Source organism: Caenorhabditis remanei, chromosome X, assembly GCF_010183535.1.
Source record: "Caenorhabditis remanei strain PX506 chromosome X, whole genome shotgun sequence".
Taxonomy (NCBI): Eukaryota; Metazoa; Nematoda; class Chromadorea; order Rhabditida; family Rhabditidae; genus Caenorhabditis; species Caenorhabditis remanei.
The window spans coordinates 9,714,641-9,741,888 of record NC_071333.1 but is presented as its reverse complement, the minus strand read 5'-3'; the positions used below and the strand labels follow the sequence as shown (position 1 = coordinate 9,741,888).

Genomic DNA, 27,248 nt, shown 5'->3' with positions numbered 1-27,248 from the left:
GCACAAGAAAAGAAAAAAGGCATTGGGTAATGAGAGAATTTGTACTCAGTTATGACACGTCTTTGATTTCTTCGTGAGGCGAGCCACCCGGCAACCGCGAACGAGCAAATACGTGTGGATCGCTATTGTAGATATTATTTTTTTCAAATAGTATGTAGGCGCCGTGAACGAATTGAACGAAAAGTCGATCCCATTCCGAGTCTTCTGGTACAATTCCACAAAATGTGAAGTCACTGCAGAAGTAGAACCATTTTGTGTAACGTGCCCTAAAAACAAGCGATATGAATACGAAAGCCCACCGAATAACTCACTCTTTGAGAAAGACAACTGTGAAGAGTCCAACTTCGCCTCCATTGATCGTCAAACATCTAGTCTCCTTATTAAAGTGATAGTCGGCGACCGGCGGTGTAGCAAGAATATTTGCGCTTAACATCTCCGAAACGATTCTTGTAGTGATATCATCTACTCGATTTACCAGGCAGATTTGTCCATTTTCGATCAGGTCGACATATCCAGACATGATGCCATCGTGATGGTGATACGCTCCAAGCTAAACGTTTATATTTTGCTAGTTTTGAGAGAAAGTATTTTTCAAGTAAAACTATTCTGACTATTACAGACTAGCTAGAAAGAAAAACTTACAATGTGCAAGACTTCGTGAATGATATGGTTTGCAAACCATCCAAACAATTCTCTGTCTGAATCAGAATATTCGTGAAGAGATTGTACAACCGGTAGTTGATCGATTTTGTGTTTTGGCACATGCAATTCAGCTTTATTGTTGACAGCTTTCGCCACCATACTTTTTCGATTGTCATCACCATTACTGTCTTCAAGGTAAACAGAGAATAAGGCGCCATCCTCGAAAGTACTAAATTAAAAATGTATGAAGAAGAACGTTTTTGTATAAGTACTTACATTTCAGTCGTGTCAACTCGATGACGGCTGTAGAATAGATCCGAATGTATCGTATCGCTGTCATAACTTTTCAGATAGCATTTCAGGTAAGTGAGGCTCGCAACGACTGAAATTTGAAAGAATCTCCAATGTGCTCTCTTGAAAACATCTAGTCGTTTCTATTTAATGAATTTCCATAAAATTCAACAAAGATTTATAATATTTTACGATATTTTTCCGTGAAAAAAACTTACAAATGGTATCGAATTTGCACATTGTGTCCGCGTCGGCAACTTCTCCGTTTTTTCCAGTTGGAAATACCACGTGGACCAAGAAAGTCGGTTTTTCTATCAATCCACCCGTCATGGCAAACCCGTGTTTTTAGCTAAAAAATAACACGATTAAAAAATAATTTTTCTAACGAAAACCGTCAAAAAGAGAAAAATGGGCGAAAAATAATCAAGAATAAAAATAAAAATGCGTGATGAGAAATGGGGGCAAAGGGCACTCGTCACGGGTCAGTAGTCACCGCAAAGTGCGCCAACAAAAAGAGGAGGGAGGGGAGGTCCGGAGGAGAGGAAGGACATCGGTCGCACGTTTCTCACGCAGAAATCAATATTTGAGGCTGGAGGCAATTGACGGAAGAGATTAAAAAATAACGAATTTATTTACAAAGATTAGAAAAGAAATTTTGATAGAAAAGAAACAAGAAAGAAAACAACGAAAACATTAATGTAGAAAATTCGAATGCAACTAACAAGTAAAGAGGGAAATGCTGATTTAACGTCTTCCACTACGACAGATTTTGTCATAAATATCTGGGAACGCATCCAAACACTTGCTGGTTGATCTTTTCCAGTCGTACAAAGTTCTGTCAAACATTTCAGCGTACTCGGCTCTTGTCATATAGATATCAGCATACGTCATTTGGAATCTGAAAAAAAGGACAAGTCAAAATGATTCACTTTATGTCTATACTGACCCATTAACAGATCTTACGAAAGATTCCAATCTTCTCGTGGTTCGCTCATGATGATATCCGTCCTTAGCAGTCACTCCATAAGCTCCGACATCCACGTACATTTTGTGGGTTGCATTTCTCAACTTCATCAGACCAGGTTGCGATTTCAGATAGAAAGGGCAGAGCCAAAGTGGGTAAATCTAAAAATGTTCATATTCTTGCAAGAGAAATATGGCTAATCAATGTTGTTCTCACCTCGATTTCTTTATGGAAAAGTTCAATACATTTCTCAAGAGTATCCAATGGAACAAGCATATCTTGGATGACATGGCTTCTGTCGTACAGTTTTCTGAGTACGTTTGGTGTAGTTGCCTTCAAGAAAGCAATTTTTGGTGGACACATCCAAGCCATAAGGTAACGGAAGAGCACGTTGTTTCCAAATGGTACGATATCTCTGAGCTCCCAGAAGATGCTCTTCGAGTGACGGTGGTAGTAATCACGGAGCGGTATGTATTCAATTGATTCGTGTTTTTTGTTTATCAAGTCTTCCACATGAGTGTAGAACCATTTTTTGTACCAACGACCAATTGGGTTGACAACTTCATCCTGAGTATCCGGACCTTCGGAAAACCTAAAAAGGTTAAAACATAATGTTGTGTCATGTGCAAGTTATTTTCTTCATGAACATAAAGTATACCTCCCATTTCCGATGCCTATCGGTCAAATGACTTGGCTTCCTCAATCAAATATATAAGTACAACTCACTCTCCAAGCATAATACATCCTTTGTCCTTTGTGAACAAAAGTGCCTCCACGAAATCTACTTTGTCGGAATATCTATCACTGTCTTCTGTCAATTGCTCGCACATTTCATCCAAAGTCTCAGTTTTCTTGTATGTCAATTTCACGTATTTCTTGCATGGAATGATTCTCATGGTAGCAGCCGTTAAGAAGCAGATGGTTCCTTGACTCCAGGGAATTGCAAAAAAGAGTGAATTGTCCTGTTTTGCCTGCTCCGTTTTAGCGGCCTGCAATTTTAATCAACTGAAGAAGGTCTTCCAGGATTCACTGGATGTTCAAAGCACTATCAAGCATTAGTTCACTTCGAAAACACTGACAAAAGGTGAGTTTTAACCAAAATTAGATAAGAAAAATGAAAACTTAAGAATTAATTTGAAAAAAAACAACATCCAGTAAATCCTAGAAGACCTTCACAATCAGAACACAAATTCAACTGATTGACATTCACGTACAGAATCTGGGTAGATATTTCTGAGTTCTCCGTCTGACATTAGGACTTCATAACCAGTACAAATGTGTTGGAACATTCCATATTTGAATGATCCAGATTCAACTCCACAGCCGTTAATGAGTCCTCCAACAGTGAGATCATCTAGTTCCGGTAAGACTGGGAGCGTGTATCCAAGTGGAATGAGGTAACGGGAGAGTTGTCCCATTGTAACACCCGGTTCCGCTTTTACAGTCATTTTCTCTACATCGAGCTGAAAAAAACATAATTCTTATCTTCTATTCCATTCTGATCTCTAAACACATCAAGTTCAAAAAATCACTTTGAAATAATTTCCCTTTCAGTTTCAACTTTGAACTCCGTTGATAACATCACTATCATGAAAATAGGTCCTCTTATCATAAAAAACACACCTCGAGAATATCAAAAAGCTTATCAGTTGCAATTTTTGTGGCGTTCTCCTTGTACAGTGGGAATCTGAAACTCATCGTAAGCCATCCTGGACGAGCGTTCACCAATTTTGTCTTTCGTCCATTGCTGTTCCATTCTTTTAGCTGACACATCAAACTTATCAATTCTACCTCTTTAAACAAGCAAACATACCTGTTCTTGAATGAAACCAACTTTCCTGACGTGTGCATTTGGTGCTGAATTGACAGCATGGATTATTTTGTTGCGAATTTCGAAGAGCGTGTTGAAGAGGAAAGAAAGTGGTAGAAGAAACGGAACAACAAAAACCCATCGGAAGTGGAACATTATGAATTCCACAAATTTTTCCCATCTTGTCGGTTTTTCATCGTCCTCATCAATAAGGTTCATGGCTGCAAAATCCTTTTTTTAATTGTGCTTTTTGAGTGAGAACGGAAGAATAATTTGAAGAGAAATGAAAAAAAAACCAATGTTTGTTATGGTATAGTTAAGCTCTGAATAAGATATTCTTTTCAATTATTATCACCTGTTCAGTTATCTCTAATAACTATAATCAATCGAATTTTCCGTCTTTTATTAAAGGAGACTTAAATTTTTTCTTAGAATTCAGTTTCAGCGAAAACAAGTTAGTCATTGGTGCTAAACAGCTCAATTAAATTTCAGTTTTGCTCAACATGAATACATCTTGATTAGCTTTTCCTCTAGTTTTCTTGCTAACTAATTTGAGGGGTACAAATAATATCCTGTTTCAATCCGGTGAAAGCTAATTATAAATTAGTTATTGTGGTAGCTTCTACTCCTACGGATTATGACTAAGATTGCAGCTATGCCTACTTCTGCTCAACAAACTAGAAGAAATTCAAGAGTCGTTACTGCACGAATTGTTTCTGGAAACCAGGTGAGTAAGCGAGTGACAGAATTTCCAGCAAATAAAAAGCGCTAGAGCACCGAACTGATAGACGAGGCCCCGTTATATGCAAACTGATAACAATAAACGCTACAAACATAGATAACTGCCGACGGAATGTGTTGTTTCAGGGTCAATACCTAACTGTTCCATCAACAATCTACATTGCGCGCGCAAATCAACTACAAACGGCACCACCATGGCAAGGAAAGAACATACTGTGGTTAGGAGGGAATCTCGGGTTTAGAGAAAACATGAAAAAGTTAAGTAAACTTTTACAGTATCAAGTTGTGTGTCTGCATTGTTCTCGTATTTGTGTTTTGTGTGCTCACCGTTGTCATTTACTCAATTCTGCTGGCCAAGTTTAGCGACAACGAGCAGAAAATCAACAGCGAAAGCTTGTTATTTGATGACAAACCAACGGAAGCACAGATACATGGTTAGTCAGGACAATCATATTTTATGAATCTCAAATTTGAATATGTATGATTTGTAGAAACAATAAAAATGTCGTTACTTCAAAGGAGTTTAGTCACATTCTGCAAACTGATCAATTCAAGAATAACTCTCAAAAAATCACACGCACATCACTCAACTGAATGATAGGTGGCTGGTGAAACCAGTATTCTTTCAAGTATTCAAATGCTTCAGAAGTCATAACAGTTAAAATATTTTTATTGTATTTGACTAGATTCAAAATATCATTAAAGTTTTTTGTTGAAAAATTGAGATCCACACCAATCAGAATTGAAAAAAAAACAAAATGTCATGGAATCAGTCACGGCAAATTATAAAAATCAACACTGACTAAAAGAATAATATGAGCATGTTCTTTGGAAACATTAAACTGTGGACATGAAATTTTCATGTTTGCCACAACTGCATTTGATCCTCCGAGAGATAATATTGACTTTATGGTTGTTATTCGTTCCTCCAGCGCATTAGTTACGAAACCGTCGACGGTTGTCGAATCTCGGACGGCGGTGGTCAAGTCCTCCCTATAATGGAATTGTTGCTAATTTTTCTATAAGAGATGATGTTACCTAACGAAAACATCACAAAATCTTGCAATTGGCAACATTCCTTCTATGACATCTTTATTCACAAAATGTGGATATAATGAGTTTGAAAGATGTACTCCAGCAATCTGAAATGCACTTCTGTGCTAATAACGTATCTCTCATAGTCTCCCATACCGATGTTGCATTTCCTGCGCTTTGATTCTCATGTATTCCTATTGATAAACTCATATGTCTTTCAAATACGACATGCGACACGTATTCCTTGTGTTGCTTTCTCCGCACCTAGAATAAGATATCGTTACCGGTTGCCCATCCATTCATCAAAGTCACCTTATCAACGATCGTATTCAGTCGAAGGCGACTTTTTGCTGACGAAGAATTATTGTCGTCCATTGATTGTCTGAGATGTTGCGAAATGAGAGAAAAGGGAAAAGATCAAGAAACGCTCACTTGATGTTGAGAATTTTCAATGTCAAATTCGACTGGACGGTCGGTTTGAATCGGATAGCATCTCTCACTGTGCCCCATGAAAATCGTCTTGCGTCGTGCTGACGTTGGAGTGAAGAAAATGAAAGTACGTTGGTGATTGACGGGGATGCCGCTTCGGTTTTCTGAATAATTACTGTTAAAGTAGATTATTCTGTCTTCATTCATGTGTGAAATGTTGAGTGTGGTGGCCTGACTCAAATTCAAAATGTTCGGAACTTTACAGAATCATACAGTTGTGCTAGTTTCATTTCCGCTCAATAATCAAATTTTAAATTTCTGAGCTGTTTGTCAAAACTTCATCATCTTTTACCGCAATCAAAGTTCATCAGTCACATCCACCATTCACATGACTAATAAAAAAGAGAAACTTCAGTTTGGTAACCACACCCATCTTTTCAAATACTGTAACTTGTGCTCCGTCACAACACACTTTGAGGGTTTGAACGAAAACTATTTCTATGATATTCAATTTTTGATGGCATAGTTATAACTGCTAACTTTATGTGAGATAACAGAATAGAGTGTCTTTTGATACTGATAAGAGCATGAAATGAATGGGCATGAATGACACCGACCTGTATGACTAGAAGGCGAACCAAAACTCCGGTAATGATGCACACAAGGGAGTCATCGCAAACAGCATTTGTGATGTCGACAGCGAAAATTGCGTTGCCCAACGGATAAACACTTTTCGCCTCGGTCAGCAAGTTGCCAATCAACTCGTGGTCAGAGTATGGCAGAGCCTGCAATGAAGAGAGAGTTTTATTTGTCAACTGAATGCAACATTTGAAAATTTATCACTGACGTTTCCAATGTCTGCAGCGTAATCTGACGTTTCATTCGGATCACTCGCTATTTTCTTGCAAACGGAGACTTGAATGAAGTTGCGTGGGCCAGCGTAGTATTGCGGTGGTGGACATTGTTGAGTGGATAAAATAAATTCTCCAACAAGGCCATTTCTGAAAGAGGCATTCATATAAAAGAAAAATTAAATGAACATTTGTGGAATCTTACTTGCAGTACGAACAAGCAAATGTTTTGCTCGGAGTGTGGTATTTTGTTTCATGATTCGGACAATGAAATTGATTGCAACGAAATGCTCGTGGAGCTGAGTCTGATCGTTTTTCTCGTCCTTCAGACCCATTGAACTGGAAAAAAATGTCAAAAATTTGCAATGTTTCAAATTGTGCCAACTGAATGAAATCACTTTTTCAAGTGAATTTGTCGGTTAAGAACAATTTAATTTTAACGGGAGAAAAGGTTTACCTTGAATAACGCCTTTTTCTCTTTTATTTCCTTCTCACTGGAATCTCTGATGACGACTGGACTATTTCTGGCACTTGACTCGTTTGGACCATTATTTGTGTTGGCTGGTTCATTTCCATCAGACAACACAATGGCTGTTCCGGTGCAGGTGAGTAGTGCAACAGCTGCAATAATGAAAATAGGTTGTTCCTCAAATAAATGGAGTATTTTATGCAAAACTTACAGTCATTCACATTAACAGACTCTGAGTATCCAACAACCAGATTGCAACCAACACTTCTTGCTTGTTGAAAGATTTCAGCTCTCAATGCAACCCAATAATCGCGACGAACGGTTTCCGGATTTTCATCCTCATTCAGAATTTGTATAGAACGACACGTCAGAAGAGAGCCCAAACCAACTTGTCTGAAGTAATGTAGTTTACTAAATTGGTATTCACAGGAATGTTCGTACCTCTCTGCTGGTAACTTGTCAATTGTCAAAATAGGTTTAATCGGTTTCCCATATGGCGCTGGTTGAAAGTTGCCATGAACTACTTTCACGCATGTTCCAATCACTCGGCATGTGAGTAAATCTGATGCGGACCCTTCCATATCCACAGACTCGTGCACCCTGAAAAAGTGAAAAGCTAGTCAATAGCCGATAGTATCTCAATTATTACCCAATAATTGCATTTCCTCCCATTTTGTACGCTTTTTGTGCAATTCCCATCATTGCATCTCGCATAGTGACTCGAATAGCATTTTGTCTTGCTTCGTTTGTAGCTCGAGGTGTTCGAATTCTGTAAAGTCTTCGGTTCGCTGACCGATGTTATAGTTCTATTCATACTTGTCAAGCCATTCGTAGTCCGGATCTTTTTCGCATCGAATGTTATCGACCAATCCAAAAATATCCGATACTCGAAGACATGTAGGAACGAAACTCGCTGAAAACAGTGACTTTTTCGATGGGAAATGTAGTTCAAGGTTGGAAATTCAATGATTTATCGGAAGTGTCTCCAAGGATATTCCGGCGTTCATACAATGCGACGTTCGCAAAAAGTACATTTACGGCGTTGATCTATCACAGAGAGGAAAATGCCGAGTCTTGCAAAAACTTCGCCTCTTCTTCATGGTGGTCTTGTGAACGGAGAAATACAAAAAACTCACTTGACATGATTTGAACATAGTTTTTTGGGTTGTATTGCATAAGAAGATGCATTTTTATAGACAGCGTAAGTTCTCCACGATTTCCATAAATTGTATCGTAGACTCTCATTGTGAACGTTTCTTCAAAAACTTCTGATTTCGCTAATCTCATTCTTTCCAAGAACACGTTGCAGTCGACGTTGACTCTTCCGATCGCATCGTTAGCGGAGTACGTGTCATGGTCCATAACTCTGAAATTTTTTTTCTATTTTTGTTTTTATTTTGACTAACAAGGGATTGCAGTCAAAGGAATTTATTTATTTAAAAAAAACCCTAGTTAGGGTATTTTCTCGATTTTCTAACATTTTTGATTCTTACCGCAACTGTAGCCATTCTTCGGTTAGTTCTTTTTCATCTGTGTCGAATACAAATTGTTCACTATTCCAGACTGGATTTAAACTGGTTATGACCTCTGTTTTATCGACTGTCTCCAAAAATCGAACTTCTACAAATGCATCAGTTGAGTTTATACTCTGAAAATTGATTTTTCCTTGAAGTTTCAATATTTCAAATCAACTTACCTTGTTCATAACCGGTAAAGCTTTTGCGGATTGAACACATATCTCAAGCCTGACCGGCAAACGTTCGTTGCAAACCGGAATCAACATTTTTAGAACATCTGAAAATACTGAATTTTTATAGTGAAGAAATTTCGAGAAATATAAAGAGCCAGCGTGGCTAGAAAGCTTTAACTATATCAAAACATCAATGAAAACAGTGGACTAGTTTTCAGGGACTAGGTTTCTCTTTCTGCTCGGCCAGTGCCAACACTCGCTGCCATATGTCTAATGAAAAAAGCTATGCACCAGGAAAAATAGTGTAGACGTTGGAGAGAAAGAGGGAATAGGGTGTGTTTGCGGGTTGTGGTGTATGTTCGCCATTTTTATTTGCTTACGTTTTGACACCTATAGTTTTTTTTTACTAAAAAAAGGAAAAAACAATGAAAAACAACAGTGTATACAGTACAGTAAATTTCGGCAATGATTCTTGAGTTTTGTTTCGTGACTCTCTTCCGTTTTCTACAAAATATTGACAAATTGTATTTCAGCTTGGCTCCTGGAAAGATGAAGTGGGGACCAGATCCAGACGCTGAACTTGATTTGCGAATCGAAAAGAACAAAAAAATTCTGGAAGCACTGAAACCTGTCGCGTTTGAAAGATTGGTTTTTGAGCGTGATACTATTCTTCAGGTGTTTTCTTTATTATTTTCTATTTTGAAAGAAAAGTTCAGAGGCTTCCCGGTGGTGAGTTACCAGATGATGATGTTGATTGGCTCTATTACAGTTTAGATGTCCTTTAAAAACTCAAACGTCCCTTAAAACACTTAAACGTCCCTTAAAACACTTAGACGTCCCTTGAAACACTTAAACGTCCTTTCAAACTTTAATTTTTTTTAAACGTCCTTTCAAAAATTTAGACGTCCCAAAAAACGGGACGTTCAAGTTTTCAAAGGACATCTAAACTGTAATAGAGCCGTTGATTCTATCTGGCCAAGACAACTTGCTGAGCATCACTGCTTCCCAACGGAAGAGCTGGCAAGAGTGAGTTTATTTTTATTTCCACTGTCAAAACTGGATGTAACCATGCAACAAATCAGATTTTTTTAAAAGAAATTCGTCAAACTCCGATTTCCGGCTTACAAACTTTTGAACTGTAGAACACCCGATATCTACTTTTGCCGTCATAAGAAGCATGAGAAATGCTTTGGATTTGCGAGGGTTAGTGATGGATACAATCGAAAATATCTTACTGTTAGATGTCATTTAAGATACACAAAAATCATGGTTTAATCACGGTCAGCTGTACTTATGCTTATCACGGCCATGAACCATCAGTTGGACAATCTCGTTTTGATGGAATTCAATTTGCTTGCATTCGATTGTTCATTGGGCTATACTGGAAACACAACAGTGATATCAATTGGAATGTACATCATACAATAAAATGTTTCAAACACTGGTTCACTGAATCACATCCTCTACATTTTATTAGTACATACGACTTTAGGTAAGATTATCATGTTAAACTTTAAAAACTGTTTCGGTTATCTTTCATGTCAGAGCAATCGCCGCAGAGCTTGAATACCCGGAATTAGCCGATTTTCCTGTTGGGTTCGTCTTCTTCCACAGGCCACCATTGAAATCTTATCCAACCACGGAGGAGCTCCTCAGATTAGATGAATTGAATAGGAAAGAGCCACATAAACGACATGTTCATCCTTCCACATTTCCAAGATTTCACGGTGATCCAGATTTTGTTGCTTCGAAGTTAGATCCATCGGTTGAAAACAATGATCCCGATACAGATCACAGTTGGTTCGTCAATCGGGCTCATGCGACAAAAATGGCAATGCACATGCTATGTGTAAGCTTGAAAATTAAAAAAAAAATTTTTAGAGTTTTGTTTTTACAGCACGCCGTCAATCTTAGAGATATTATCAAAGAGGAAGAAAAAGAGAAAAGTAAGACTAAGGACGTAACTGAAGAGTGGTTCAAATATTTCATAGAAATAAACAATATGGTGGAACATTTTGAGCCAATACTTATGAAATTCTTTGATGAAGTAGAATATGGAAATTCATCTATTGACGTTCCTCCTTCACCGGAACGGTTTCCAACCACGTCATCTGATGGCAGAACTGGTCCAAATCTTCCAAGAGGATGGCCAGAAGCAATGATGCCGGGTATCACTCCAGAAGGAACATTCGATTCTGAAGTGGTGAAAAATTCGCTAAATGAGAAATTAGCGACTACGATGCGAACAGCCACGGAGCTAAACAGAGCAAGAGCCAGTTGGACAGCTGTCAGGAATACAATCGGAGACATTGATCATGCAAATTATCTAAAATATACAGCACCAGGAAAAGTTGAACCTTCACTCTTTCCCGCTCTATCCGATGGAGGACGAGGATTACTTCAGCCCGTTTTTCTTGATTCTGATTCCGATCAAACCGATTCCGATGACTCGGAACAGGAAGAACTTCGATTGACAAAAAATCAAAAAAAGAGGATCAGAAGAAAAAGAATAAAACAACGGGAAAGAAAAGAACCGGAGCAGAAAAGAAAGCGCAACGTCATCGAGATCCGTGAACAAGAACTTTGGTTGGCTGGTATTAATCAGCATTTCAAAAACACCGTTTTAAGCCTTGTTCTCAAACCAATTATATGATTTCCCACTTTAAAATAATTTATTTACGTTTACCTTTTATTCAAATCCCTCCTTACTAATTTTATTTTAAAGATTTTGTCATTTTCAGTTTTTCATTCCGGTTGTACTAATTCAATCTTACCATTTTAATTCCATTAGTTATAAACTCAATGTCATATGAAATGTGTAGTTGAGACTCTTTTTAATCTGAATATTCCCCGGTTTAGCTCTGATGTATCTTTTTTCTAGATTGCGACACATATTTTAAGAAATAGAAATGCCCCTCGTATATGTGAACAAGACATGAAAAACTAAAATGAAAGATTCAGATCAGCCTTGAGAACACCCCCGAGAAAAAGAGATTCCTTTCAAATAACCTTCGCATTTTAACGACAATCGAACGACAAACGGAGAATTGTCTTCTGGCGGAGATTCGTATCGGAAAACTAGATATTGTGAGCTTACATTAGTCAGCATGTTGTTTTTTGAACTGAAATATTCAATCTACATCATATAACGTTTCAAAAAAGAAAAAAAAATCAAATATAGTAATAAAAACATCCGAGAACATATAAAAAGGGTTTCGCGTTTTGCTCTCGGACGGCGTCATGAAGGTTTTATTGTTACTGTTTTGTGTTTTATCCCTTGTGGAATCAATCTCCCGTATTAGAACAACTGTTGTAAATGCACAAATTACCCTTCGCTGCAAAGCTCCGAAGAGCCCAGATGCCACAGTCTTCCTGATGGAAAGAGATTTTGATGATAGTAAGTTACTTGCTTTTGGTGTTATTTCAGCTAAAGATGTTTGTCCCAGGTGCAATCGATGAAGACGACACAATGGATTTTTCCACATATACATTCGGCAAATCACCGGAAATGAAGCTGACACTAGAAGGCGAACAATTCGAATTTTCTGGTTTGGATCCTTACATCTATGTCACTCATAACTGCGCGAAATCACCAGATAGCTGGAAAACCTATACTGTCGATTTGATGAGCTCAATGTATTATTCAAGAACCTTCGATATCATTATAGACCTTGATACCGAAACATCCATCATTAACTACAAACGAATTCAAACTTAATTGTACTATATTTGAAATGAAACTAACATTTATGACAACAAATTGGTGGGATCTAAGAAATAATGCTGAAACAATAAAATACATTTTATGGAGATGATCAAGAATTGCGGAATTGCATCAGATTACATTATATAGTCAAAGACAATTGGATAGCGCTATGAAACGGACAGAAACAAGTATGTTGAGATGATGATGCAAGAATGGAAAGGCTCATGTCAAAAAACGATATTTAATAGTGGTATACGGGGATTCTAGAAATTGCGTTCAATTTGGAAGTGTGATATCAAAGACACTGCGTGAAATTCATTGAAGTATCGGTGTTTCAATCAGGTTTTTGCTGGTAGTTTGTACTCTCGGAACTTCTGAAATATACAAATTTTTATTGTGGGTGCCTGTGATTCATCTTTTTTATGTTTGAAAATGACGTTCCCTTTTTTTAAAGTGTTTCACAAAGTTTTTGATAACCTGTTGAGTCAAAACCCACCTTCTTCTACGTCATCGTCTATATACGGAAGTGGAATTGATTTCAAAGGGGGATTCGGAAGACCACTTTGGAACGGAGCATCTCTCGGAAGGCCAACACATTGGAGACTTTCAGCAAATGCGTCAATGTTAACGACCGACAGGCCGGCATGTAGCCCAAAACGGCCATAAAGAACTACGGTAGTATGTGGATTACTGTCTTCCAATCTGGAATGTTCAATATTTGATCTTACAAATTTTCACTCTACAAATCGGTTACTACTAGAGTACAATATCTAGTATGTAATTTATTAGGGCTACTTACCTATCAATATGACTGGCCCACCAGACATCATTCATGCAGATACCCCAGTTTTTGCATACGGTCGAATCTTTGTAAGTTGCTCCTGGAGTATAATAGACTCTGTCAATATCCTTTGCTTCTATGACACAACTGTTTCTTTTCTGAAAATACAGTCATTTTGTTTTTGAAAATTGAAAAATGTAGATAATCAAAAATTATTATTTGAAAAAGAGGATTTGAAAAACTTACCACATATGCATAACGGAACTCCGACATTTGATACTCAGCCAATTCATTAAAGTTATAATAGTTCTTAACATAGATCGTTCCATCTGTTAAAACAGCTACAAATGGATCTTCGTAGAGACCTCGACGACGTGGTTGTGTGCTAGCCGCAGAAGTAGATGGTACGTTGCTAGCTGTAAACATTCCAGCTCTCATATAAAAAAAACTAAAACTACATACTGCTTGGAGAAGATTTAGCGCGAGGTTTTGGTGGCGTTGGAGGTTTTGCAATCGGTTGCATTTCAATTTCAAGTGGAGTGTTCTCTTCGACATCTTGTTCTGAAAAGATCAACATTCTCTTCAAATTAGAAAAAATGTTTTAGAACACGAACATTATACTTTGGTAATAACAACTCACTTGTCCCCTTTTTACGAAAGTTGAAAGCACGACGAAAAATGTTCATGACGGATTTGTAACGGTTCTGAACGTTTGAATCCGACACGGTTGCTTCTTGACTCATCGCATCCTGAAATAATAAATAATTAAATACTTCCTCAGAAAATTTAGCACAACTATGCAATTCAACACAAAAAGGAAAGTTAGATAACTATTCTTGAAACATTTGTTGGTGTGACGATTCTCTAACAATATTTGCTCATAGAAAATGATAGTGATAAGAAAAAAAATGACGAAGAACAGGGTGGCAAATGACCGTGAATAAGATCAATGTATTTTTGAAAAATAAAACATGATTGCCACTTATTTCTAGTTGTTTGTATAAGAAGATTTTCCATGTTGATATAAAGCGGCACAAATAAAATTAGCTCAGTTTTAGGAGCAATTCGTCAAAACGTCAACAACAACAACATTTTCATCATTTTTCTCTTGAATTGCCTGGAATTTTCAGAGAATGGCAGAGAGAAACGCAACTTTTTCAAGAGATAGTAGGAAAAAAGTGTGTGAAAAAGTGCATAGCCGCCGAACGAACTGTCAGTAAAATAAACAAGGTCGAATTCCGTAAAACTGCAAACAAATCGACTTCGACAGGAGAGGAGCAGAGTAAAATGGCACTGGGACAAAAATGTGAAACTGAACGAATGGTAAAATTGAATGGACAACTGGTAGGATGGGTGTATTAAATTGCATTGCACTCACAAATGGAGAGAGGTAATAAATTTTAGTACTTGTTGAAATGAGTATTTGAGCTATACATAGCTATGGTTGGTCATGGGGACTTTTCTGCAGGCCAATTATAAAAATAAAACAGAAATGACCAGAAAAGTACAACATGAATAAGAAAAAAAATAGTTGAATCAAAAATTTAATCTTCCCAAGAGGACTACTAAATTCCAAATTTTGTCATAAGATTTCTTATCTGCTTGCACTTTGACGATAACAAAGTATAAAAATCTCATGATAACGAAAAATCTCACAAAAGTATATTTATGATTGACTCGACCTATTTAAAATAATAACCTTGACATGTTCCACATTCACGGGTATTGATGAGAGAAAAACTTCGTTAAGCCGTTTTGAAGGCAACATTTTTCCTGCGTTCAATAGAAAGAATGCGGATAAAAGCAGATGCGTAGACAAAGAAAACGAAAACATTTTTGAGAAACAGTCGTCAACGCATGCGAGCGCCAGAAGGCAATGCCCATAAAAGTCAAAAGCTGGGAGGCCCAAAAGAGTTCAAAACTCATTTCTAGAATCTAAAAGGACGCATTTTCTAATGCAAAACGAATAGAAAGAAAAAAACGAATAAAGTTGAAGTTAAATATCGACACATGATACCGAACGATTGCTGGTGATGGGAGAAGAAAGAAAGAAAGGCGGAATAAACTTGATGGTGTGGAGCGAAAAAACGGGGAACAGACCACCTATACACTCGCGTCTTGATAGATGAGAAGGGCAACGGAGAAGAAAATAATTTCGTTTTTGATGCTGACCTTCCGTGCCACGACGTGTTAAGTTTACATCTCCTTTGTGTTGTCTGGCAGCCAAAAAACTGGTCTCATCGCGGTTCAACCAACGCGAAACATCGGAAAAACTTGTAAGGGAAAATAATCTTCCTGGGTGGTCTCATTGTGAAAACACTTTTGGTATCGATGAATACAACAGATAACCAGAAACACAATATATGGATAGAAAGTAAAATGTTGTTGAAAATGTGAAGAAGTTCTCAAGAACAAGTCTATAGTATTCAGTGAAATTGAGTTCGAAGGCTCTGGTGTCGGGGAAAAACAGCTACTGAATAATTGGATGTTGTTTTTGTTTTGCATTGACTCTCCACTGCATTGACCCTCTTTCTCCTTTCGAAAAATTATTCACTGATCACAAAAACAGTATTAAAATTATTTGTAAAATGACTAAAAGAGAAAAAAGAGAGAACCAGAGAGTGAGAGACCTAGAGAGTCAAAGAAAACAAGAAAAGAGCTGTGCGCGAATATGCATAACCAAACGATCACATGGTTATTGATCGGTTTCGGATTGGCAATGTGAGTTATGGTGCAGAGAGGACATTAGACAGAGAGGCAATGTCAAACGACGAGGGTCACCCCGTCACCTTATTTCATCTTAAAGGACTTTGGAGGCGCGCAACGGAGACACATCGACAGGCCAAAAAAACGACACGTATACACACGATCTATCTTGCTACTATGAAGGCAATCCAAGTGACCGTCTAGCCTATCCGATATGAATGCACGGACGGTTAGATGGGAAGGGAAATGAGAGGAAGGTTGCATGTAGATGCGGGGCTAACGATGAGAACATGGGAGGGAAATGATGTTGGGAAGAGAAGGGAACTGTGAAACCGGGTGAAAAAAGGGAAAAATGTTGTTGACAACAGAACCAAACTCTTTTCGTAAAGAATGTGCAACATAGTGTGCCACTTTTTTTCTCTTTTGTGCACAAAAGTTTACTCAAGTTGGAGACATTTCGGTCAGAAAAGTCAAACCTTTGTTTGCCTACGAAACTGAACTTTAAAAACGCCAACAGGCGCTGATTTTTGACTCAATGGAGAAGAAATATGAAGCAAAACAGGTAAAATCTTTCGCCTGATACATTTCTAATCCATTTTGATCTCGTGATAATCTCTTATGTCCTTCGTCAAAATGAGAGTGAGAGGGATTTATGAAGTCATTCAACCAGAATATTTTAATGAGAATGAAGACAAAAAGTTGAAAACAACAAATGAAGCAGAAGAAATGTATGATATTTGAAAGGGAAGGTATAACTTTCTATAATTTGTTTTTATTCACAAATTAGAAAATATTTAAAAATCTGGGGTCTCAACTAGAACAATGTGTTGCATAAATTAAGAAAATGTTGTTAGTTAGGAAGATTCTGAAGAAATGTGAAGGAACTTGCGAGCGGCGAGATAGTCGATGACCTGAAATTTTTTTTTTTGAAAAACAAGACAAAATGTAAACAATATCTACCTTTTGTTTCAAGTTTTTGGTAGTTGCCTCCGGGACAGGCGACGTTAGTTTGAAATTTATCTTCATCTGAAAAATGTGTCTTCAAGTAGTGAGAATCCAAAAATCATAGAAGTTTTTGATAATAAAAACAAATAGTTTCACCAATAACACAAAGAGAATCAGTAAATTTTCTTACCGGAAGGACGAAGTTTTTAATGATTCCAGGATTAAGGTTATTTATTTTGTATGGAACAGTTTTGCCGCTAATCTTATATCTGTTTCCGCTCAAGTCGAAGTATGGCCCAAAGTCTTCGATAAGAACAGATTCTGGATAATATTGAAGCTCTACACTCTCCATTTTACATTTGACGCCAGCATTGGAGCAGGAAGATTGCACCTGAAATTATCATTTTCCCATAGAATGAAACATTAAGTATTACTGCTTCGAGAACGTCATCTTTTGCTTTTTCATATGCATCATCCACATCGACTGCTTGATCATTCACTCCACAACTCGGTATGCAGAAGGTCCAATGAACTGGTGGAGAGAAAGTTATATTCAGTGATACAGTATCCGTCAGTTTCTTCAATTAATAGAGAAAGTGCTGTAATAAATTTGTAGCAAAATACCTCTGTGATAAGTATCGGTGGAGTAGTAGCAGGTAGAGCTAATGGGCGGAACATATCAAAAAGAGAGAAGCGTTGTTTCAGCTTTTCAGTGTGAAGTGGTATTATGCTGTCCCTGAAAATGAGGAAGGTTGAAAGATTAGAAGAATGTTTTGTTACCTTTGTATATCCACGGGTTCATCTGAATAATCACGAGACTGTGGAATTGGCTCGTCAACTTGGAATGCAATAGGAGGTAATTGTGGATTTGATAACAAGTTGATCGGTTGAGCAGCTGGTGGAGGAATCAATGGTGTTGCTAAAAAACAAGCTGTTGTAGAGAAAATGAACTCAGAAAACTTACAGAATGTTGGAGTACATGAATCAACAGTTCGCAATATCAGAAACGCGATGAAAACTATCATGTTGCAAGAAATTGTTCAGAAATAGTGAATGCTCCCCTCCAGAATGAATGAAAGTGGTAAAACTATAGTAATATTGAATATTGGTTCAACACAAATATAAATAACATTAGTGGTTGAACTTGTTCCATCTCAGATTGATAACTACGATATAGCAAAAATGGTCGAACACAAAACTCATAAAATAAATACAATAGCAAAAATTAAATGACGCCTAAAAATAGAAGTTCTGTAAGAATAGGGATGCTGCGGTGATAGGTTCAAGTCTATAAAAACTAAATATTCATCTAACACCTGAACTATGATAATTTAACGGCATTTTATAATTACAAACATATTTTTCTGCACTAAACACTCTTTCTTATTTTATACTAGATTCATTAATTATTCAGTACCAGTCTATTTCAAACAAAGGAACATTTGCATGCATTTCAAGGATTGCCAGTGTTTCTACGTTCAGTCAGTTTTGACCTTTCACCAATCTATTCTTTACTTTTATTTTTTCTGTTTTTATGTTCAAGTAGAGGAGGGGTGCGTCTTTTTTCTTCTTTTTTTATTGTTGCCAGTTTTCTGTCCACACAATTACCAACTCTCATTTTGAGACAGTATGGCTGGCAGAATGCCAGAAATAAATGAAACAAACGCTCTTATCACTTCACAATAGTGGCCGCACAAACATTTAGAGTTTGTGTATAGGCTCAGTGCTCAATTGTTCATTTGAAAATTTGTACTTTTTGGTCTTTGTCACCAATTTCGGGACTAAACTATTCCAAGAGTGTGAGTATACTACTTGAGATTTATTGTTCAAACGGGAAAACTTCTATTGTGAAGGCGGTTATACTTAAGACAGGAAGTTGTAGAAAGTACATTTACTCTTGAAACATAAAACACGTGATCCAATGTCTTTTTTCCGATGTACCGTATCATCGCTAATTCATTCACTTTCGCTTGATCTTTCCTTTTCCAACAATTGATTCATCTCTATATCTTTTATTCTCTCTTTCCCCATTCTATGTCATAACTGTCTTTCGTGGCGGATTTCATACATGTTCAAAGTACGTTATTCCATTTCGATTTCTAAAACTTTCACTATTTCCAAGTTCTTTTCCACACGCTTAGAGAGGACTTCTTTCTGAATATTTCTATAGGTGGTCGTAATTGGATAGAATCTTTGAATAGTCGCCAAGGTCACATTGTCTTGAGGTACAATTTACTATCCACCAGAACAACATTACTTTGACCAAATCAAAAAATTCAATAGTATTTCAGTGTGGCCGCAACGTTTCTGTGTAACTTCAATTGTTTGGTTTAGGCATCCGCCCCATTCTCAATATTAGCTCAAATTACTTTGTATCATATACACATATATCGAATAAAACAAACTGAACTACAGTTCAAATATCTATTTCATCTAAATACAATGTCAAACTTTCTATTGATCTATGTCGCAAAGTTCAACAGGTGGAAAACTAGTTTTCATATCAAAATTGGCGTGTTGTTTCGATTTTGAAAGTTGTTCAAGTGTGGTATTTCAGTTTGATTAAAAAATAATGTAAGGTGTTAACTAAAGTCAATAATAGATTGAAACTAAAAAAAAACTTTTGAGAACTGAACTTTCGAAACTTCAGTTTAAATTCCAGAGTATTAATTTCGATCAAAAGTCAATCGGGTAACTCGATTCAGACCCTTATCACATTTTCTCTCTCACCGCTATCAGTAGTTGTTCAGTCTCTCGGTTTATAATACTTTGTGGTATATTTCCACATAGAATTATTCGAGAAAATAAAAACAAAAACCAATTCAATCGGCATACTAATAAGAATAACCAAAAAAGTTGTGTCCAACTCATAAACAAAGTCTTAAAAGGTGCGAATCTTCTTGTTTCTCTTTCTTTCTCATAGTTTTTGTCATACATGTTCGTTGTGTTCGCAAAGCTTTCGCATGTTGTTTTCCTTCCTTCTTCCCAAATTAAGTGTCGAGTGCCTAATCCTCCAGCGTTCTCTTGGTGTTTCTTTTTTTTCGAGCACAGCACTCAATATTCTTTCTTGTACACACATTGATGCTCCGGAGACTCATTTATGTTAGATTTAGACGCCTGCGTCTTTTCGATAAAGGAAAGCGACCGAGAACGCACTTGAGAAAATGTATCAACTCCTTTTTTTAATTCAAATTGAACACGGATACTATCCGAAGCTGATATTTTGTAATCAAACAAGACATACGAGTCATCAATCATAATCCATATAAGAAGATCAAAATATCATTTTCATTTCTGAAAAACAGAGAATTAAAAATGGAATTTGTACCATGGGTTCCATGGGAACTTAATAAATCCGATTTCTGGCAGAAATCCAGATTTGAATTATAAAATGAGAATTAAGAAATAAACCTACAAAAAATATGAGATCTTACAAATTTCTGTGTTTATTCATTTCCATCCCCTTTTTCGTATTCTGTTAACTTCCCTGATTCGGTTTTTCACTCGGCTGGTTATTTCCATATAACTTGAATATTTCTCATATACTTGCCTAACCAAAATCTAATAACTTTGTGACTTATTAGTTTTGTCGACTGATATTGCTCTTTTTGCAGAAAATTTCCTTCCCTTTTGAAGAAATTAGAATTGCCATTAAAAACGTAGTTCTAGCAATGGCATTGAACCATTTTATGGGAAATCCTATAATTAAAAGTCGAAAGAATGCGGAATAGAATTATAAGAATGAAATAGATTGTGTGACGTTTGTTCCTTTTTTATTGGTAGTGAAAAAAGAACTGGAATAGGTTATGAGAAGTTTTAAGAATAGGTTATGAGAAGTCCGAAACTGTTGTAGTTAGACTAAAAATACTTTGTAGTTCATTTCACTTGAATTGATGATTCTTCTCAATTTCTATCATCTTTTGATCTTGTTTGACTTTTGGAATTCCCCCGAAACCCTCTGTCTTCGTAGTTAATTGTGATAATTACACCGGTATATGATACCTTTTGAGTTAGACACTTGCTGTTACTTACTTGAAATATTCAACACGAGAACATGTTTTTCTTTATCTTTATATTACTATGACACCAAAAGTTTCAAGTTTAACATGTGACTATTATGCTTCCCGGATTGAGAGGATCGTCATTGTGTCTGTGTTTTTATTCAATAGTCTATGTAAATAAAAAACACCACACTCATTCAACAATTGTGTATTATTGATCATTCATGTTCATTTTTCATACTTACTGTTTGGTTTATTAAAAACAATCTAACTGGTCCGTGTCACTGACTAACTGACTTGTACTTTGTAGTAAATAAAACTGAATCTATGATACTCCTTATCAAGACCAAAAGTCAATCATATTTGTTTATATCTTTTTCTCGTGTTATTCAAGTCCCTCACTATCCAAATATAAACATAAAAAGATACAATCGACGCATCGAGATCCTTCCCTATTGTGTCCTTTTTTATTTTGTTCACACTTTTTCTTTTTTCGGGAAAAGATTTCTGGGTAGGCTGAGAGAAACCCGGGAAAAAATAATTACGAATCTTTGGGGAACCGGTTCTTTGACGAGATGGTGGTCGAGAGTGAAATAGGCGGAAGGTTCCATAGAAACAACTTCAAAGAAAAATTGTCAAAGAACAAAGATTTGAAAAAAGAAGGCAGTCATAAAGATACTGATTGGATACTTTAGTTTATAATGACAGTTTTCAGAGTGACTCGTGTTTCATGAGGATTGCATGATGAGTAGGGAGGGGTCTATCCGATTTTTTCGTTTTTTTTTCTGTTTCTTTGAAGAACTTTTGTGTCTTCGGTCGGAATGCCGAAAGTGGGAAGAAATGAAGAGAAGAAAAGACAAGACTGTGTTTTTCCCTGGCTTTCTCCTTTTTTGCCCACCCCCACGTCAAGTATTAGTGGATCAAAAACCGTGTCCTTATCCATTTCATTTTCATTCATCTTTTTATCTTCACATCTTGATATTATGTGTCTACCGTGTTTTTTCTTTCAGTTCTTTTTCTTCTTGATGTTCAGAAGAAACTAAATTTTTTGACCGTCTTTTCTAGTCACTGAATCACTTTCTTACTGACATTTCACCTTGACTACTCAATCGGTACAGTCTTTGAAGATAACTATCAAACTTCCTCATGAATTTTTTGAAAAGAAATTAGTCGTCTATTCCTCGGAAGTTATTTGTAGCCTATCGAATCTTTTCTTTTCTCACTTCCACGATGTCGAACTAAAGTACAGAACGCTGAGATAAGAAAACCTGAATGAAAAGAAAACAGGGGGGATTCTCATCGGCATCGACTACGTTTTCCGCCGTCATTTTCTTTTCAAGCCAATTGTTGTTATCAATCAATAATCTCTCATTGAGTTGTGGAAACGGGTAATAGTGCACGAAACGTAGAGATATCGAAAATGATCGGTGAATTCATGGAGTACGCAAAATCGAGAGTGCTTCAGTCGGAAAGACAAAATCGACAGGTGTGTCGAAGCGTTGGATGATGCTGCTGGAGGGACTGACGGCCCCCCGATACCCGATGCTAGGCGGCCCTTTTGCGCGCACACGTAATTTGTTTGACCTCTGCTGGCGCGCCAATGGAAACCACTTGTAATCTTTAAACTATCTTGGATTCTCGTACTATTTGTATGTGAAAGTGTGTGAGTGAGTGAGTACGGTTTGTCAATTTTTCATTTTCCTTCCACACTTTCTCTTTTTCGTAAATTCCCTCTCTTTGGTGGAAGGCTCCGCTCAATGCACACATGTTGCACTATTTTTCGGGTAGGTCAACGGAGCAGGTTCAACAATACACCTTGTTCTGTGACGTACTTATTCTTCACCGAAAATCAATCTTTTTCGGAGCGATTTTCAAGATGTTCTTTTGTTTGTGTGAAACGGAACTTTTTACATTTTCCACGTTTTACCCTGTTTATTTTTTGCACGATCCACCAATAAGACCAACTTTTTCTTATCCATTTTACCGCCCATATGTTTCTTACTGACCATATGAATGCCAGAAAAAAATAACGTTTCTCCTTTTCTTATCATATTGCCGATGAAATACCCAATCATTTTACGTGCTGTTGACTACATTCTCTCACTACAATTGTTCACAAAAGGCAGTCCGTTACCTGTGTTTTGTTGGAAATAGAAATTCGTTGGTCGTGGAATAATTCCTTGATTAGGTTTTGAGTGATTGATGGATGAGGTTGATTTATATGGGTGAATAGGACAAGAGGAATTATTTAAAATTGTACTTCATGGAGTCTAGTTTTTGTTTGAAAAAGAGAAGAAACACAATTTTCTTCAACAAAACAAACGTTTTTTTTTCATGTTTGTTGTTTTAGAAAACAATAAAATAATTGTTTATTTTTCCTCATTTTTTAGTGGTTCGAAACAAAATGTATCTCTGAGTCACAATATGAACCAGTATTACACTCTACACACTCTCGATGCAATCTATTCGAAATCATTATGTTCCTACTTTGAATGTTTCATTGTTCTCATTTCCTGGATTTAGTTCAGACATAAATCAGTCTAGAACGGAACACAAGCTCTGAAATCACAGTATGACTAATTTTGATCTTTTTCATTTTTCAACCTTACCCAAATTCAAAAAAACTAAGGAAGAGACAACATGTCATTTGAATCTTGCGCAAATAGAAAATGACACGTCTGCAAAAGCGTTCCCGCTGAAAATGTGGCACTTGATGTGGGCACGCCAACACATATTATGCTTTTCCTTTCTCGTTCTCAAGACTTCAGAATCAAAAAAACTTTTTGTTCCCTCTACTCTCTGAGAATATAAATTTCAGTTTTCTTCGACTCCCCCTGTCTTCTTCCTCTTGCTTCGGAAATTTTCTCTTATTTTGGAACATTTTTCGTTTTTTTTTCTCCGAGACAGTGTTACTTATTGAATAATGTAATTGTTGTTACATTTCACTTCATAACATGTTTATCCCTTTTCCTCGATTTTACATTCTACACAAACTCATTTGCATTTACCAGCACCCACAAAGCCGTTTTTGCAGATTGACGCGTTCTCTTTTGCCCTTTTTCAATTGGCTTTTTGGTACCAACTGATGTATAGGATTAAACTGCAATTGTGAATGACGAGACTTCCTGGGAGCGCAAAAAATGCCGAATAACAGTGAGTGAATGGCTTCGATTTCGCATTTTTGTTCAAAAAGATGTACACCAAAAAATGAAAAAAAAAATGGAAAAAGGAATAGAAAAGGAAATAAATTGTGGCGGAAAGCACATAAAAGTGAAGGTCTTTACTTTTCTTTCTCTCAGTTCCAACAAAAAGGAAGTATTCTATAGAAATGTTTCAAAGTTGAAACTTGAAGCCGCATACGTTTCTTGAAAAAGTATTCACACTCCATTTTTCAGCAAGGCTATTAAAAAAAGGTATTTCTCTTAATACATAGCGTTTATTTAACTAGTTCGATCATATAGTTTGAGCCACTTACATATATTGTGCATTTCACGCTTTGAACTTTGAACTTAGGGTGCCGTATTTTCTCTACGAATAATATTAGATTCTGGAAACGATAATGTAATTAATGATGAGAAAAACTATTGAAAACCGGAATTCTTTTTATCGAACCTTTCCCAGTTTCAAAAATTTTTTAGATGTCAAAAATGTGGGCGGAACCATTTTAAAGAGGTTAACCGTATTTAAACTGGTTCCATCGAGATGGTCGTTCTCAGAATACTTCCAAATTTTGGTTCAGTTAGTGAGTTGGTTCCGGACTTTAGTCTTTATGTAGTGAGAAATAAACTTAGTTGTTGGAATTATATCAAGAATCAGTTTCCGATATGAATTGAACGTGTTAAAAAAATTATGGCAGACATCCCTTCCGATTTATCTGTTTCCTGTTTTGTTCGCAATTTCCTTAATACTGAAACATACTTTCGTCATTTGCTTTGAGTACGGACCTATAAATTGTCTACTAGAAAAAAAGTGTGTCAATAAAGCAAAGCACAGAGACAAAAGTTCATTTTGGTCCCGTTTGCTTATATTCTCTCGTCAGACTAGAGAGAAATGTTTAGTCCTTCTTTTTTCTTCGCTTTGCCATTTTTTTCTCTTCTTTTTAGGATCTTCCTTCCTTCCTAAAAATGTAGAAAGACAAACTAACAGCTGGGTCCCTTCTTTTCTTTTTTTCATTCTTTGTCTTTTTGAAAGTCATGTTGTTGAGATCTCCGTTACTCTTAAATCAAGACGACCACCTGTTTTCAAACTTTGACTGAGTTATCGTTGGACATGCATTTTCTCATCCTTTCCACTTACTCTTCAAATAATTTCGCTCTCGAAACAACGCGTCAGCTGTTTTCACCTGCTTGAACTTGAGCGACATTTTTTGTGCTTTTGCTTTTGCTCTTTTCTACATAGATAAAAATGTTTTCGAGGTGTCTTCATGAAATTTTCAGAGAGTGACATCAACTATTCCTAGATTCCGTTTCTCTTTTCATTTTTTCTTCCAAATATTTCTTTTCATAGATGAAAACATGAAGCGGTTTTCATCATAATACTAGAATTTTAGGAAAAAAAAAGAAATATTGCTGAATGTCCAATTACATTCTCTTTGATATGTTTCTCAGAATCAGACATATTCATTCTGAAACTACATTTTTCTCTAATACATCATAACTCTAGTTCTAAAGATAAAATTTCTGAAAAAAGTCACGTCTCCAAGTTGATTCAGAAAAATCACCTGTGTGGAATCCCCTGTTTCAATGGTTGCGTCATATCATTATTCTAGAATTCATCATCTCGATACCAGACTAATCCCGTTCATGCGTCTGGTCACTTTTAACACCCCCAATCCGTATAAAATGAGCTATGCACTTGCTCTAAAGTTTAATATTTTGTTACGAATCCTATATTTAAATTTTTGCGAGGGAGTCAGAAGCAGCTGAAATTGAATCTGAAACTAATTTTGAAAATATCAAATTTGAACAGCGTCAGAAGTGTTTCGTCTCTATTCTTCTGTCAATTTTTCAGTCACTCCGTAGTCCAGCTCAAAATATGAATATATTCTAGAAATATATTTTGATTTAGTTTTTGTAGTGACATAACCTAAACGTAGACAAAGAAAGTTTTATCCTGGAAATCCAAATATGCCAGCCGATGCAGATTTCTTCAGATGTTTTCCCTCCCTCATGACTCATTTAAGCTTATCGTATGTCCATTGAACCATAAGAAGATATAACTGACTTTGTGAGAAAATCGCTTCCTCTCATATATTTCTTTCCGCATTGCTACTCTATGCCCCTCTGAATATGACGGCTTCATTTGGACGTTGGTATGAACTTCCTTGAATTGGCTCCCATCACTTCCACATGCGTATCGTCTATTTTTTCCCCACGGAGTCAAGTTTTTTTTCTTGACTTTTCGGTTCATTTTCTTTTTGTTCTTTGCGAAATTGACCAAAGTTTTTTTGTGAGCAGAGTTCTTTGTCAAACAAGTTTGTGAGAAAATACTGTTTCAACCAATAACTCTTTCTTCTTTGAAAAAGAAACGGTTCACTGTACTTATGAAAACATCATTTTTAAAGTGCGACGCGATTCTTTAGTCTATAAAAATTGAGAATTCATAACTTCTTGTCGTCTTCGTTTCTTTCATAGTGCCAACACTGAAGCCATGGAAACTTTTAGAGCCGTCCTCAGAATTTTTTATTTCTTCCCACTTCACTCTATTTCGCTTTTGTGCTTTCAAGTCCTTTTCGTTTCTTCAGAAAATATATCTAGCTTCCGGTATAGGATTTTTCTTTTTTTTCGATGTGAGAAAAATTGAGATGAACTATTTTGGGACCTTATTCTGCAAGAATGTAGTTGAGCCGTTCGGAAGTACAAACATTGTGGCGGTAGGATCATAATCCGCGTGGGAGTCAATATCAAAGAATATTTCCAGAAAAACAATCGTACGGATATAGTTATAATCATTTTTGTCTGATTTCTAAAATTAAGAATTCAATTTTGTCAATTTTAATTCAGCCAGTGTTATAACCTGTATTAAATTTCCGAAGTACCTACAACTGTCTGCCAAAGTTTAATTCAGACATTCAAGTAGTCTGATATCCGAGAATTAACAAACAACTGGGAATATTTTGAGCCTGTTATCACTTTTTTTTACAACATTAAGTAACATTCATTCTGTTAGTGATCTGTCTATTCTTTTC

General features: G+C 36.5%; 8 protein-coding genes across 8 annotated transcripts; 3 read left to right on the top strand and 5 right to left on the bottom strand.

Moving 5' to 3' along the window:
* Nucleotides 1–49: 49 nt before the first annotated feature.
* On the bottom strand, nucleotides 50–1,263 carry GCK72_023888 (uncharacterized protein; the record flags this gene model as incomplete). Its single annotated transcript, XM_003109587.1, has 5 exons — nucleotides 50–266; nucleotides 312–550; nucleotides 643–871; nucleotides 919–1,024; nucleotides 1,152–1,263. 5 exons carry the CDS (start codon nucleotides 1,261–1,263, stop codon nucleotides 50–52), a joined length of 903 nt encoding a protein of 300 aa, XP_003109635.1.
* Nucleotides 1,264–1,677: 414 nt separating this feature from the next.
* On the bottom strand, nucleotides 1,678–3,926 carry GCK72_023887 (uncharacterized protein; the record flags this gene model as incomplete). Its single annotated transcript, XM_003109506.2, has 7 exons — nucleotides 1,678–1,831; nucleotides 1,880–2,058; nucleotides 2,114–2,489; nucleotides 2,624–2,886; nucleotides 3,112–3,360; nucleotides 3,521–3,661; nucleotides 3,711–3,926. 7 exons carry the CDS (start codon nucleotides 3,924–3,926, stop codon nucleotides 1,678–1,680), a joined length of 1,578 nt encoding a protein of 525 aa, XP_003109554.1.
* Nucleotides 3,927–4,344: 418 nt separating this feature from the next.
* Nucleotides 4,345–4,887, top strand: GCK72_023886 (uncharacterized protein; the record flags this gene model as incomplete). Its single annotated transcript, XM_053735609.1, has 3 exons — nucleotides 4,345–4,434; nucleotides 4,575–4,666; nucleotides 4,725–4,887. 3 exons carry the CDS (start codon nucleotides 4,345–4,347, stop codon nucleotides 4,885–4,887), a joined length of 345 nt encoding a protein of 114 aa, XP_053579175.1.
* A 334-nt stretch (nucleotides 4,888–5,221) lies between these two features.
* On the bottom strand, nucleotides 5,222–9,015 carry GCK72_023885 (uncharacterized protein; the record flags this gene model as incomplete). Its single annotated transcript, XM_053735608.1, has 16 exons — nucleotides 5,222–5,441; nucleotides 5,487–5,590; nucleotides 5,640–5,747; nucleotides 5,796–5,865; nucleotides 5,916–6,076; nucleotides 6,530–6,697; nucleotides 6,760–6,913; nucleotides 6,969–7,102; nucleotides 7,221–7,384; nucleotides 7,444–7,625; nucleotides 7,674–7,832; nucleotides 7,882–8,001; nucleotides 8,049–8,145; nucleotides 8,369–8,598; nucleotides 8,726–8,880; nucleotides 8,929–9,015. 16 exons carry the CDS (start codon nucleotides 9,013–9,015, stop codon nucleotides 5,222–5,224), a joined length of 2,313 nt encoding a protein of 770 aa, XP_053579174.1.
* Nucleotides 7,270–11,575, top strand: GCK72_023884 (uncharacterized protein; the record flags this gene model as incomplete). The annotated part of the gene is made up of 8 exons (XM_053735607.1): nucleotides 7,270–7,368; nucleotides 8,542–8,576; nucleotides 9,456–9,580; nucleotides 9,879–9,948; nucleotides 10,065–10,125; nucleotides 10,176–10,414; nucleotides 10,468–10,771; nucleotides 10,820–11,575. The coding sequence occupies 8 exons, from the start codon at nucleotides 7,270–7,272 to the stop codon at nucleotides 11,573–11,575; spliced, it is 1,689 nt and encodes a 562-aa protein (XP_053579173.1).
* A 587-nt stretch (nucleotides 11,576–12,162) lies between these two features.
* On the top strand, nucleotides 12,163–12,640 carry GCK72_023883 (uncharacterized protein; the record flags this gene model as incomplete). The annotated part of the gene is made up of 2 exons (XM_003109460.2): nucleotides 12,163–12,319; nucleotides 12,369–12,640. 2 exons carry the CDS (start codon nucleotides 12,163–12,165, stop codon nucleotides 12,638–12,640), a joined length of 429 nt encoding a protein of 142 aa, XP_003109508.2.
* A 303-nt stretch (nucleotides 12,641–12,943) lies between these two features.
* GCK72_023882 (uncharacterized protein) lies at nucleotides 12,944–14,152 on the bottom strand (the record flags this gene model as incomplete). The annotated part of the gene is made up of 6 exons (XM_003109718.1): nucleotides 12,944–13,002; nucleotides 13,125–13,330; nucleotides 13,428–13,567; nucleotides 13,656–13,825; nucleotides 13,872–13,970; nucleotides 14,050–14,152. 6 exons carry the CDS (start codon nucleotides 14,150–14,152, stop codon nucleotides 12,944–12,946), a joined length of 777 nt encoding a protein of 258 aa, XP_003109766.1.
* Nucleotides 14,153–16,969: 2,817 nt separating this feature from the next.
* GCK72_023881 (uncharacterized protein) lies at nucleotides 16,970–18,085 on the bottom strand (the record flags this gene model as incomplete). The annotated part of the gene is made up of 7 exons (XM_003109575.2): nucleotides 16,970–17,026; nucleotides 17,076–17,141; nucleotides 17,251–17,451; nucleotides 17,495–17,638; nucleotides 17,685–17,796; nucleotides 17,841–17,979; nucleotides 18,025–18,085. The coding sequence occupies 7 exons, from the start codon at nucleotides 18,083–18,085 to the stop codon at nucleotides 16,970–16,972; spliced, it is 780 nt and encodes a 259-aa protein (XP_003109623.2).
* Between the last annotated feature and the right edge of the window lie 9,163 nt (nucleotides 18,086–27,248).